This window comes from Notamacropus eugenii, chromosome 2 (genome assembly GCF_028372415.1).
Source record: "Notamacropus eugenii isolate mMacEug1 chromosome 2, mMacEug1.pri_v2, whole genome shotgun sequence".
Taxonomy (NCBI): domain Eukaryota; kingdom Metazoa; phylum Chordata; class Mammalia; order Diprotodontia; family Macropodidae; genus Notamacropus; species Notamacropus eugenii.
The window spans coordinates 103,875,530-103,888,283 of record NC_092873.1 but is presented as its reverse complement, the minus strand read 5'-3'; the positions used below and the strand labels follow the sequence as shown (position 1 = coordinate 103,888,283).

The following is a 12,754-nucleotide window of genomic DNA, read 5'->3' as shown; positions in this document are numbered from 1 at the left end:
CAGCTCAGGACCCAGCAGAGGACATGGAACACTCATGTAAGAGTCTGCATGTGGGTTTGAAACCACAAGAACCACTTCTTCCTACTAAGGGTCTCCAAGTCCTTTCTTAGGCTCAGGCCTCACTGGCAGAGATTTAGCTATTAGAAGCCTGATCCCACCTGGACACAAGCATCTCACCTGTTAGCTGTGAACCCCGATTTCTTGGGAAAGGAAGGAATACAGACAGACATACAAACACTTGTAAATTCTTGAGTCACAGAAGCCAAGACCACCAAGGTTCTCAACACTGAGGGACAGTGGCTCCTACCACGGCTTAGCCCAGTAACTGACACCACATGGGCAGCAGTTACTTGATACTTTATCCATCCATCTAAAATTGTGTGAGTGAATGATAAAGTAACTCCTGGCAGTTATGGCTGTATCTCTCTACAAATCGCACGTGCTCCTTCCCCTTCAGAAAGAGACACTCGACCTTTCTCTGTTCTGCGAAGTGCTCTGGGGGTCCAATAGTGTACTGCTCAGCCCTAACGGACAGCTCAGTCCTCAAATCTTGATAGCAACCTGGGCCTGACCAAGGAGAAGGTAGCCAACATCCCCCTGCCCTTCCTGCTCATGCTCAGTCTCATCTCATCTCAGGTCCAGACATGGTAAGTGACTTTTCCAAGGTCACACTGAAAATCTGGAATGGAGGCAGGACTAGAACCCAGATCTTCAGGTTCCCAGACCAGTCCTGCCTATCTGCTGTACCATAACTGCAACCATACCCAGCTTAATGCAAATGTTACCAGGAAATTTTACCCAATACCCACCCCAAGTGCTCCTCACCAGAGTTCTTCAGTTCTTCCAAGGCAGTATGATCTAAAGGAGAAGTGTTTATCACTTTCTTGGCCTGTGCTTTACTCTGTGAGTGACCACAAGCACTATTTTCTGCCCTGGAACTATGAGGGGGGGTCCCCCTCCACTCTGGCCCCAAGCACAGGAATGCTAGCACTGCTCCTCATCCTGGGAATGCCACCAAGGACTTCAACCATGATCCAAGTGTGATCAAAGCAACAGAGATCTGCCCCTAGCAGCAAAAAGAGACCTTTGTAAGCTCCTTCTAATCTGTTGCTTGAACCTCTTAGTCTCTGTGGGCCAAGAGGTCTAGAAATAGCCCTTGCCTCTGTTGGTCCAGTGACTCCCAAGGCCTGTTCCTGGTTTGCTTGGGTCTGGGGTGTGCCAATGTGACCCGTGCTGGACTGTGCTCCTCTCTCACCCTAGTGCAACAGACGTTGCCTGCCAACGTTCTCAGTTGTCTTGGGCTACAAAATTGTTTCACTCCATCTGTTTGTGGGTTCTTTTGCTCTGGAATTTGTTTAGAGTCATTATCTAAAGATATTTTGAGGGGTTTTGTGGAAAGCTCAGGCAAGTCATTGCCTTTACTTCACGAGTTGCCTATGGAAAACATTTTGTATCAGTAGAGCCCATATCAGTAGAAGGTACTTTGATTTTCTGATACATTAATGATCTCATCCCATTTGATCTTCTTTCTATCAGCACAAAACATAACCCATTCACACTTGTTTCCCTTGTGCATTTTTTCCATTGATACTCTACAGAAGGTCCACCCCCACACACTGGAGCAATAACTGTAAGTCTTTGGACATTCTGAGGTTACCAAGAGGACCCATCCATCTTTCTTTCATACTTCCTCCATGACCTTTTTTTACTACCTTCATGAGGGTAGGTTATCACTGGAAAAATGATACAACTGACTAGTGCATCTCCCTTTTGAACATTTGAAACCTTGATGCCCCAAGGGCTATAGTTTTCCAAATCCTGAAGCAGAGAAAACATTCATGCTAAAAAGTAGAGAGGCTGAACTGGGAGCCATTTAGAAGCTTTAGAGACACTGAGCCACTTTCAAAATGTAATTCAACCAACCAATATTTGTTAAATAAAATTTGAAAAGATCTGAACTTCCAGGAGCCAAGATGGTGAAGTGAACTGTCAGTCCTCATACCTTCCCTTTGTGGACCATGAAAATCCCAGAGAAATATTTCCCCAGGAAAAATCCTGAAATAGTGGAGTCACCCAAAGGGGTAAAGAGTCTCTCAGCTCGGGAGGCTAGGGAGATTGTGAAGGAGATTCCCTCTTGCTGTGGCTGAAGCAGACCAGGGCAGAACTCTAGCTATCCAAGACAGCCCCACCTCAGTGAGCTAGGAAGAGATCCTGGGCCTCAGTGAGGGTAGAGTCCATATAGGCCAGGATTCCAGGTGTGCCTTAGCATAGCCAGGGGAATTGGGCAGAAAGAGCCTTGACCAATTGCTGAGCCTACCTGTACTCTAGTTCACGGGAGGAGAATTTCTGTGGCAAGACCACTCCTCCACCACACGTTACACAGCAGGTTCCAGGGAAATTCTGGGGAAACTCAGAAACACTTCACCTGGCCTCTACTTTGGCACACCAGTCAGCTCAGCATCAGGTAAGCTGCAGTATTCTAACTTCTAGCTGAAAGAACTGGAGGCCACCACACACAAAGCCTCAATTTTTCAGCACAAGAAAGGTAGAACAGAGTTGAACTCTGTTCTCTATGCCCCCAGAAGCAGAGACCCACTTTGAAATTCAGGGAAAAAGCAATCATTATGAGTAAGAAGCAGACCAGAAAGGAAAAGCCATAGAAACTTACAATGGGACAAAGACGAAAATACAAATAAAGAAGAGGTCAACATTGAGACTATACACCCATATGAAACTTCAGAAGGGAATATAAACTGGTCTCAAGGCCAAAGAGCTTTCATGGAGGAGCTCAAGAAGGATCTAAAAAGCCAATTTAGAGAGGTAAAAGAAAAAATGGCCAATGACAATAAAAATGTGAAAGAAGATTCCATGGAAGAATTTAAAAGGAATATTGGGCAAATGGATAATGAGATACAAAACATAACTGGAAAAATTGGACAAACGGAAAAAGAGATGTAAACTTAATTGAAGGAAACAATATATTAAATATCAGAATTGAGCAAGGAGAAGCTAATGACTCTATAAGACATCAAGAATCAATCAAACAGAATCTAAAGAATGAAAAAATAGAAGACAGGGTTAAATATCTCATTGGGTAAACAATTGTTCTGGAAAATAGATCCAGGATAAAAAATCTAAAAATTGTGGGTCTACCAGAAAACCATGATGAAAAATATAGCCTGGAAGATATTGTCCAAGGAACTGTCAAGGAAAACTGCCCTGAGGTCCTGGATACAGAGGGCAAAATAGTAATTGAAAGAATCTGTGGATCACCTCCTGAAAGAGATCTCAAAGTGAAAACATCAAGAAATATTGTTTCCAAATTCCAGAACTATCAAGTTAAGGGGAAAATACTGCAAGCAGCCAGTAAAAAACAGTTTAAATATCGAGGGACTACAAACACGATCACACAGGACCTTCCAACTTCTACATTAAAAGATTGGAGGTATTTAAATATGATATTCCATAAGGCAAAGGAGACTACAACTAAGGATCAGTTACCAAGGAAAAGTGAGCATAATATTTCAGGGAAGGAGATGGACATTCAATGAAATAAGAAATTTCCTGATAAAAACGACCAGAGCTCAATAGAGAATGTGATCTTCAAATACAAGTCTTAAAAAAAGTCATGAAAAGGTAAACCAGGGGAATAAACAAACTTGTTATTTAATATGGGCAAAATGTTTACATCTCTAGAAGGGATGATAATACTTCATCTTGAGAATTATATATTTATTATGATATAAAAGGGGTATACATAGACAGCGGGAGTGGGTATGAATTAGATGATATAATGAAAAAAATGTGTTTAAAGGGTGTCAAAGTGTTGTAACAGGAGAGGCACAAAGGAAGAGGCAGAAAAAGTTAAGTGACTTCACAGGAAGAGGGACAAAAACATCTTACAGGAGAGCAAAAAAGAGGAGTGAGAAAAGCTCTGTTTGAGATTTGCTTGCATTTAATTTGGTTCAAGAAGGAAACAATAAACTCAGATAAGTACAGAAATCTAACTTGCCCTTTAGGTAATAGGAGCAGAAAGGGGAAAGGAAAGGGAGGGGAGGGAAAATGGGGGGATGAAGAAGTAAAGAAAAAGGAGAATAAAAGGGGGGTGGACTGATAGAAAGGAGGTGTTTGTCAAAAATTAAAATTATTGTGGAGGGGAGAACTAAAAGCATAAATGGCAGGAATGGGATGGAGGGAAAGACACGGATGGATATAATAATTGTGAATGTGAATGTGATGAACTCTTTCATAAAATGTAGGCAGAGAGTAGAAAGGATAAAAACTGTAATCTAAGCATATGTTGTCTACAAAAAACACATTTGAAACAGGGGGATACACACAGGAAAAAAGTAAAAGATTGGAGGAGAATATATTATGATAATGATTCAGCTGATATAAAAGAAAGCAGGGGTAGCAATCCTAATCTCAGACCAAGCAAAAGCAGAAATAAATGTAATCAAAAGAGATGAGGAGGGAAATTAAATCCTGCTAAAAGGCACCACAGACAATGAAGAAATATCATTACTAAACCTGTATGCTCTGAGTGCCATACCATCGAAATTCTTAGAGGAGAAGTTAAGGGAGATACAAGAAGAAATAGACAGCAAAACTATACTAGTGAGGAACCTTCAACTCTGCCTCTCTAAACTTGATAAATCTAACCTCGAAAAAGAAAGAAGTTAAGAGGTGAACAGATCTCTGGATAAGGTAGATATGGTAAATCTCTGGAGAAAATTGAATGGGGATAGAGAGGAATATACGTTTTTCTCAATGGTATATGTCACATATACAAAAATTGACCATGCCCTAGGGCATTAAAAACCTTACAATCCAGTATAGAAAAGCAGAGATATTCAATGCATGCTTTTCAGATCATAATGCAATAAAAATCATATATAATTGAAGGCCTTGGAAAGATAGACCAAATATTATTTGGAAACTAAATAATCAAATCCTAAAGAATGTGAGGGTTTCACAGAAAATCAAAGAAACAATAAATAACTTCATTCAAGAGAATGACAATAATGAGACAATTTACTAAACCTTCTGGGGTGCTTTGAAAGCAGTTCTTTGGGGTAATTTTATATGAATAAAATAGAGAAAGAGGAGATCAATGAATTGGGCATGCAACTGAAAAAGCTAGAAAAGGAAACAATCAAAAATTCCCAAGTCAATAACAAATTAGAAATACTGAAAAACAAAGGAGAGATGAATAAAACTGAATTAAGAAAACTATTGAAGCAATAAATAAAACTAAATGTTGGTTTCATGACAAAACCAATAAAATTGGTAAACTTTTGGTCCATTTGATTTTAAAAAAGAAAGAAGAAAAGCAAATTATCAATATCAAAAACGAAAAGGATGAACTAGGTTTTTTCCTCCCTGAAAACCTGTGATCTTTTAAACCCTTCACTGCTCTGCTGTGTCTTTCCCTGAGCCCAGAGCACCAGTAGTCAGAGAAGCTGCCATGAGGAGACCATCCTGGCCTTTAGAGACCTACAGAGAGTACACTCAGAGCCCTGAGAGGGCAGGAAGGAATGAGGAAGCTTTTATATGCTGACCAGAACACACTACAGGTCCCTTGGAACCCCATGTGCTAGAGGGCCCCAGGTCTTGTAGGAGCCTCTCCTCAGGTACCCTGTAAGCCACACAGAGTCACACTGGCTGAGACTGGCTTTAGAGGAGGAGTCTCACTTTTTTCTGTCCTCAAATGTGTGAAGCGAAGAGCAAAGACAAGATCTTGTTTATTGATAGATATTGGAATGGTTGCAGCTGGTTATGGATAAATGGAGAGAGGCTTCTCTGTGCCTGCCCATGGCTAGATTCTCCATAACCCTGAGAGAGCTCCATGACCTGAGGAGATGGCAGAGGAGGCAGGAGCTCACAGCTTGTAGGATTTGGAATCACCTGACTATGCCCATGGACCTGCTTCCCTCTGCTGGAAAAGGTGTGAATTCAAGAGGGCAGGGAGAAGAGTCTAACTCATGGACAAATCCTAGTCTCGGCCCCCGGGAAAAGTTCAATAGATCCTCATTCCTACGTCAATGGGTTTTGTCAATCATTAGATGACATGACTGAGCATTGTGGTAGAAAAGATTCTATGTTCCCTTGTCCCCATTTTCCCATTCTAGACATGCAGAAAGGTGAGAACCCATTCTGTCATCCATCAGAGTCACCCTCCTTGTGACTCTTTCCAGAAGAGTGGATATGAGTAAACCTGAGTGCCCAATGTGAAGATATGAAGGTAAAATGACTGTCTAAGAGACAAAGAGACTAGAGAGAGTCATTGATTTCTGGATATTTGCTTCTGTGAGGGGGGATGGCAAAGATCCCACTGAGTGGCATACCTATCTCCAGTCTTTCCTTTCAACCAACAATGAATTAATGTTTCTTAAAAATATTTTAACTTCTTCCCAATTATATCCAACAGCTATTTTAACCTTTAACATAGTTAGTTCTAAATTATCTGCCTGCTTCTCCTTTTCTTTCATTGAGAAGGCAAGCCATCTGACATATGTTATACATGTACAGTCAGGCAAAACATATTTCCAGATTATTAATATTATAAAAGAATAAATAAACAAAAAACCCAAGGAAATATAAAGTAAGAAGAAGTATGCTTGGATCTGCATTCAAATATCATCATTTGAAAGAGTATTTACTAAGCTATGGAAAAAAAAAATTTCAGAATGCTAAGTGCTGGGGAGAAAAATTGAAAAAAGAATACTTCAAGAGACAAAGGTTTTCATATTCTAATGGAGAATGTGATAATAATAATATCCATTGCTATTATTATTATCTGGTTGACATTTTTGATTGACCCCAAGTTGGCAAAGTGTATTGAAATTTTCTCTCTTTTTATCCTTAGAATTGCACTAAGGGGTTGGTGCTGCTAACAAATAGCACTAATACGGGGGACTATAACCATTTTACAGATGAGGAAACTGAGACAGTCAGAGCTGAAGTGACATGGTCAGGGTTTCATGGCTAGTAAATGTTTGAGGCAAGATTTGAAGTTAGCTCTTCCTGAAACCAGGCCCTGCTTTCCATGTACTGTACCACTTGGTTGCCTGAGATGTGTCTAATGAGGTATTGCTTTTTCCAGACTTGATTTGGTGTGACGAGTTCTCATAGACAAACATCAACCTATGCATCTTGGAATCTTCTCTACAAAGGAGAGTCCTGGGGAGTTGTTTTAGCACTCAGTTATTAGGTAGTAGTTCAAGAACACAGCCAGCTTGACAGAAAATCAGGACTTGATTCTGGTTTTCTTGACTCTAAGGTTACCTTCTTGATCATCAGTCCATGTGATCTTATCTTTATAGTGTACATTTATTCCATTGATATCTATATCTGTGTCATCTATCTATATCATTTTTATCATCTATATCATCCATATCAGTATCTACATATGTTGGGAGAGGAAATGAGAACAGAGAGAGAAAAGGGAGGGCTGAGGATCTCTCAGTCTATTTTGGAAAAGACGGACCTGAGACCACCAAGGATATTTGGGGAAAGCATGTCAGTCTTGGAGTTGGACCTGACTGAGTGTCAATTCTCCTAATGAGTAACTTTGTGACTGTGAAGGGGTTACTAAGCCTCTCTGAGTTGCAAAATGAGGAGAGAAAAAACCCTTTTAAGAGTAAAGGAATCTTGGAATGGTAAGGATTTGTGGAAGGCATCTAATCTAACACTCCAATGCATGAGTGACCACACAGGATTTAAGCAATGAAACAACATTCTAACATGAACTGAAGAATGAAAACTCAGAATAGAAAGAAAGGGAAAAGAAATGAGAGCAATGACAAGGTTAAGAAATCTTTCTTACAACAAGAAGGGTAGGAAAAGAATAGAACAAAGATGGAGAGGAGGAGGGATTGTGAATGAAAGACTTCATGTAGAACGAGAAAAGAATGGGTTACTGAGGGGATATTATAAAAGCTAAATAAAGGAGGAAAAGATAAAGAAATCAGGAAGTCAAATAAAACTCAAAAAATGGATATGGTGGACAATTTGGAGAAGAGGTGGAGGTGGAGGTGAAAAGAACCGGTGGGAAGATGGTTGCCTTAAAATAAATAAAAGAAAGCTAATTAGGCAGATGAAGTAATGCCTTAAGAACAGAATAGGAAAAATGGCCCCAAAAATGAATTCAGAGAAAAAGACACAAATGCTGTTGAAGGTGGAGAAAATCCTGCGACCCTGTTGACTGGGTTCAAACTAATGCTCTATAACCTCACCTACAGCGTCAGTGCTGAGAGGAGATTCTTTTATACCTTACTTAGCTCACTCTCTCACTCACCACTTTTGTTCTTCAGGATGTTTTCTTCTTTCCCCAGCCTTTCCATAGCTTGGCCAACCATGATTTCTCAGCTGAGAACCTGCCCTCATATGCTAGGAAAGAACAAATGGAAGTCACTCTCAGAGAGCCCTAAGTTCTTCCCTCCTCATCTCCCATCTCCAGGCACTTCCTGCCACTGTCTCCTCCTTCCCCTTGCCTGATATCATGAAGAAGTCCTCCTCCATGTCAAGGCCAACATCTTAACATTCCTAAGGGATCCCATTTCTTCTGTCTCTCTCCCAAAACTAGATTCCCTGAAGCCAAGAGAAAGTTCCAAGCCCTGAGAGGTGACAGAGAGGGCAGGAATTCACAGCTTGAAGTCTTAGGGGTTTCCTCACCTTCCTCTGATCCTATGCCTACCCCACTAGTCTCTGGAGAAGGTGGCAGTTGAAGGAGGCGATGAGTAGGGTCTGATTGAGGCTGAAGAGGTCTTAGGCACAGCCCAGGAGGAAAACCTAGGAAAATGTCATTCTGAGATGAATGGGTCCTGTCATTCACAAACGTACTGTGGTTATCCTGAACATTGGAGTGGCAAAAGTTATGTCAACCCTGGTTTCCATCATCTCATTCCAGACATAACTCGTAAGAGAGAAAATAGAGACCTGAAGGAATTTTCCATCCCATACCTGACTGTGTCTTTACTTGGAAGGTGGACATGGTCTATCTGCAGGCTCTAAAGGAGACCATGAAGGTGAGTAAGAATGGCTTAGGGGTAGAGACTGAGAGACTGGAGCCTGAGTCTTCCACTTCTGGCTAACCATTCTTCTACAGGAGGATGGCAAAGGCCCCCTGTTTGTTCTGACGGTCTCCAGTGGATCTTTCCTTTCTCCAATCAATTAATCAAGATTGAATGAATGCATGTGTGAATGAGACAGTGAGTGACTGGACAGTAACGTGCGTTGAGAGAGTGAGAAACTAGATGGTGACATTGAAGTTACTGAGCTAGAAGAAGGACCACTGCCTGACATTAGCAGGGGAAGGGTCTGATTCACCTTAACCCTTTAGCTCTCACACAAATAATGGACAACTAGCTCTAGAAGACAAATGATTTTTATACTGTGCAAGGGTTGAATGAAAAGGGGAAAGGAAAGGGAATAAGCTCCTACTATGTGGTAGGCATTGGGCTAAGTACTTTCGAAATAGTGCCCTATTAAATCCACACAATAAACCTATGTGGATGTGTGTGACTCTTGTTCTCATTTTATACTTGAGGAAACTGAGGGAAACGGAGGATAAGTGATATGTCCAGGCTCACACAGAAACACAATTGGGCTCCTCAACATGAACTTCAACTTACAATAATGGAAAGTCTCCAGATATTATATTAAAGATTTCAAATGACCTCGATCCCTCAGCATATTCCTGCCATTGTGTTTCCTAGGGGGCTCTGCTGTCTCTAACCTGTTTTGGCTACAAGAATGTGGTTTGCTAATGTGATGTCTCTGGAAGAAGAGTGAGGAACTGGGAGGATAGGCCAAGGGGAAGCCCTGGGAGATGTGAGGCTGCCCAAAGAGCAGGGGCAGCTCTGCCCTGGAGGCCAGAGAGGAAGCAGCTGCTGCTCTGAGCTGAATTCACTGAAAAGCACAGGGAAGCTTCTGTTCAGGGCTGAAGCATTGTGAGAAAGGGAAGCTTTTATTCTGCTGATAGCAATTATCTCCAGCATCCTCAGGCATCAGGCTGCCAATAGTGAGAGTACAATCAGTCCCAGACTGATAGCCCCTGAACAAGGCAAGCACTCCTGATTCCAGTCTGGTATTCCCACAGATGAGGAGCCTGAGGACTCAGCCAGGTTTCTGTTGGTATCAGTTTAAGATTTCATCTCTATTAAACCCTTTAAAGGAAAGATTCTCACTGACTTTGCATCTCATGGTGATTCCTTCTGGATATCTGGATAAAGAAACTGTGGACTGGGTTAGTACAATGATCCCATTGTAATCTAGAAATTCCACAGAATTACATAAATTCAAAAAATATGTGAATGCCCAAGTCAAAGGATATGAAGAAGAGAATTTGTGGAGACAAAGGAACCTCCAAATTAGTGACTATTGCTTCTATTTGCTTCAAAAGTAAAGCCATGATCTGTCTTCTCCACCAAATTCATAGTGCTTGCAAACTGGAGCCAAGTCATGTTTGTCATTCCTGTTTTCCCCTGCTCAGTCTAAGTTTGGTCACTCACTCGTAAAGAGTTATAAGGTTTCCATCCCTGAAAATCTGTGATCTTCCAAACCCCTTCACTGTTCTGTTCTATCTTGCCTTGAGTCAAAAGCACCAGGATCCAGAACAGCTGGCATAGAAACATCATTCTGGCACTTACAGACTTGTAGACAATAATCTGAGTCCTGAGTAAGATAGGCAGAAAAGAGGATGCTTTTATTTCCCAAGCAGAGCCTGTCAAAATTCCCTTGGGTCTCTAAATGAAGGATAATACCAGAGAGCAGATTTTAATGTGTGCCTGATTTCAGAGATCTTACAATGGAGACATCATCAAACCAGCTCAGACTGACCATTTATCATGACATCCTGTTCATCCTTCCAGCTTGCTGGCATCATCCTCAAAAAAATATCTCATATTTACCTTGTACATTTGTATCTGTGTATATATTATTTTTTCTGATTAAATATGAATTTCTGAAGAGCAGGGACTCTCATTTTTGTCTTCCCTCCCTCTAGATCCTTCCACAGCACCTGGGATATAGTAGGTCCTTAATAAATATTTATTAATGATTTATTGACATTTGTGCTCAAACTTGTGCCTTCATAGGGTATCGGAGACAAAATGGTAGATTAAAACAGGAATTTGCTTGAGGTCTCCCCCAAAATCCTCCAAGTACCTGTAAAAAATACCCTAAACAAATTTTAGAGCAGCAGAACCCCAAAAATGGCAGAGTGAAACAAATTTCCAGCCCAAGACAACTTGGAAGGTTGATAGGGGAGGTCTGTGGCTCTGGTCTGATAGAAGAGTGTAGTCCAACCTGGACCAAGTTGGCACAAACAGGGCAGCAGCAGGCCTCAGGGGACTGAATCTCTGGCACTTGTGGTGGTTTCCAGACTTATCAACCCATAGACACCAAAGACAACTTAGAAGGTCAATAGCAAAGTTCCGCAGGACATGGGTGATACAGGAGCAAAGTCTGAACTCCAAGGCAAAAGTGGTAGTGGCAGTGGCAGTGGCAGTGGCTGCTTCAGGAGCTCTCAACCCATAGATGATGGGGATACAGTAGATGCTGGGAGGTAGAGTGCATGTATCTCTTTGGTGGTACTGAGAGAGGATTCTTTTGCTTTGATCACCGCTCCTTTCATCATATAACCTTGGAAGAATTGGAAGTTTCCAGGTCCTTAGAAATATTTCTGAAAAGAGTTCCACAAAATCACCAAAGATTGGAACAGTATACTTTTCACACTAGAATCAGACCCCTGCCTTAACAAAGAGTTAATAAGTCCAGCAATGATCTGGGAAAATGAGAAAGGGGGAGGGACATCAGACTACAGAATATTACTTTGGTGACAGGAAGATCAAAATGTACAACCTAAAGACAAAAAAGTGAAAGCTCCTACATTTGAAGAAAAAGATGAAGGCCATGGAAGAGCCCAAAAAGTATTTTGAAAATAAAGTAAAAAAATCAGATGAAAAATTGAAATGAGAAGGATGGAAGACAATCATGAAAAATAAGTCAACAGCTTGCTAAAGTAGACACACACACAAAATGCTGACTCAAAAAACAGTTTTAAAAATTGTCCTAATTGAATTGGCCAAATAAAACAGGAAGACCAAAAGTTCACTGAAGAAAACAATTACTTGAAAAGCAGAATGGAGCAAATAAAAGCTAATGACTGAGAAATGAATAAATTATAAAACAAAACCAAAAATTATAAAACAAAACCAAAACAATGAAAAAAAGAAGACAATGTGAAATATCTCACTGGAAAAAAATCAACTGATCTGCAAAACAGATGCAGGAGAGATAATTTAAAATATTTTAAATAGTTTAAAAATTATTGGACTACCTGAAAGCCATGATAAAAAAAAGAGCCCAGAAATCATCTTTTAATAAGTTTTCAAGGACATTTATACTGATATACTAGAATCAGAGAAGAAAATAGACATGGAAAGAATCCACCCATTACCTCCTGAAAGATATCCCAAAAGGAAAACTCCTAGGAATATTATCGCCAAATTCCAGAGTTCCCAGGTCAAGGGGAAAATATTTCAAGCACCTAGAAAGAAACAGTTCAGGTATGGTGGAAGCACAATCAGGATAATACGAGATTTAGCAGCTGCTACACTGAAGGATCAGAGGTCTTGTAATATGATATTCCAGAGGTCAAAGGAGCTAGGATTAAAACCAAGAATCACCTACTCAGTATAATACTTCAGGGGAGAAAATGGACACTCAGTTAAATAAAGGACTCTCAAGT

General features: G+C 40.7%; 1 protein-coding gene across 8 annotated transcripts in view; it reads right to left on the bottom strand.

Annotated features, from left to right (window-relative positions):
- LOC140526151 (H-2 class II histocompatibility antigen, E-S beta chain-like) overlaps positions 1 to 12,754 on the bottom strand; it is a 94,346-nt gene that overhangs the window by 73,519 nt on the left and 8,073 nt on the right. For 2 of the 8 annotated variants that reach the window (XM_072642118.1, XM_072642120.1), the window contains exon 2: positions 8,300 to 8,391. The exons of 2 other annotated variants lie outside the window; for them this stretch is intronic. In XM_072642118.1, coding sequence (XP_072498219.1) covers positions 8,300 to 8,388 — 89 coding nt within the window. In that variant the 5' untranslated portion in view covers positions 8,389 to 8,391. Of the gene's footprint in view, positions 1 to 8,299; positions 8,392 to 12,754 lie in introns of those variants that run through there. 4 more of the 8 variants (XM_072642119.1, XM_072642125.1, XM_072642121.1 and 1 more) reach the window with 3 other exon arrangements.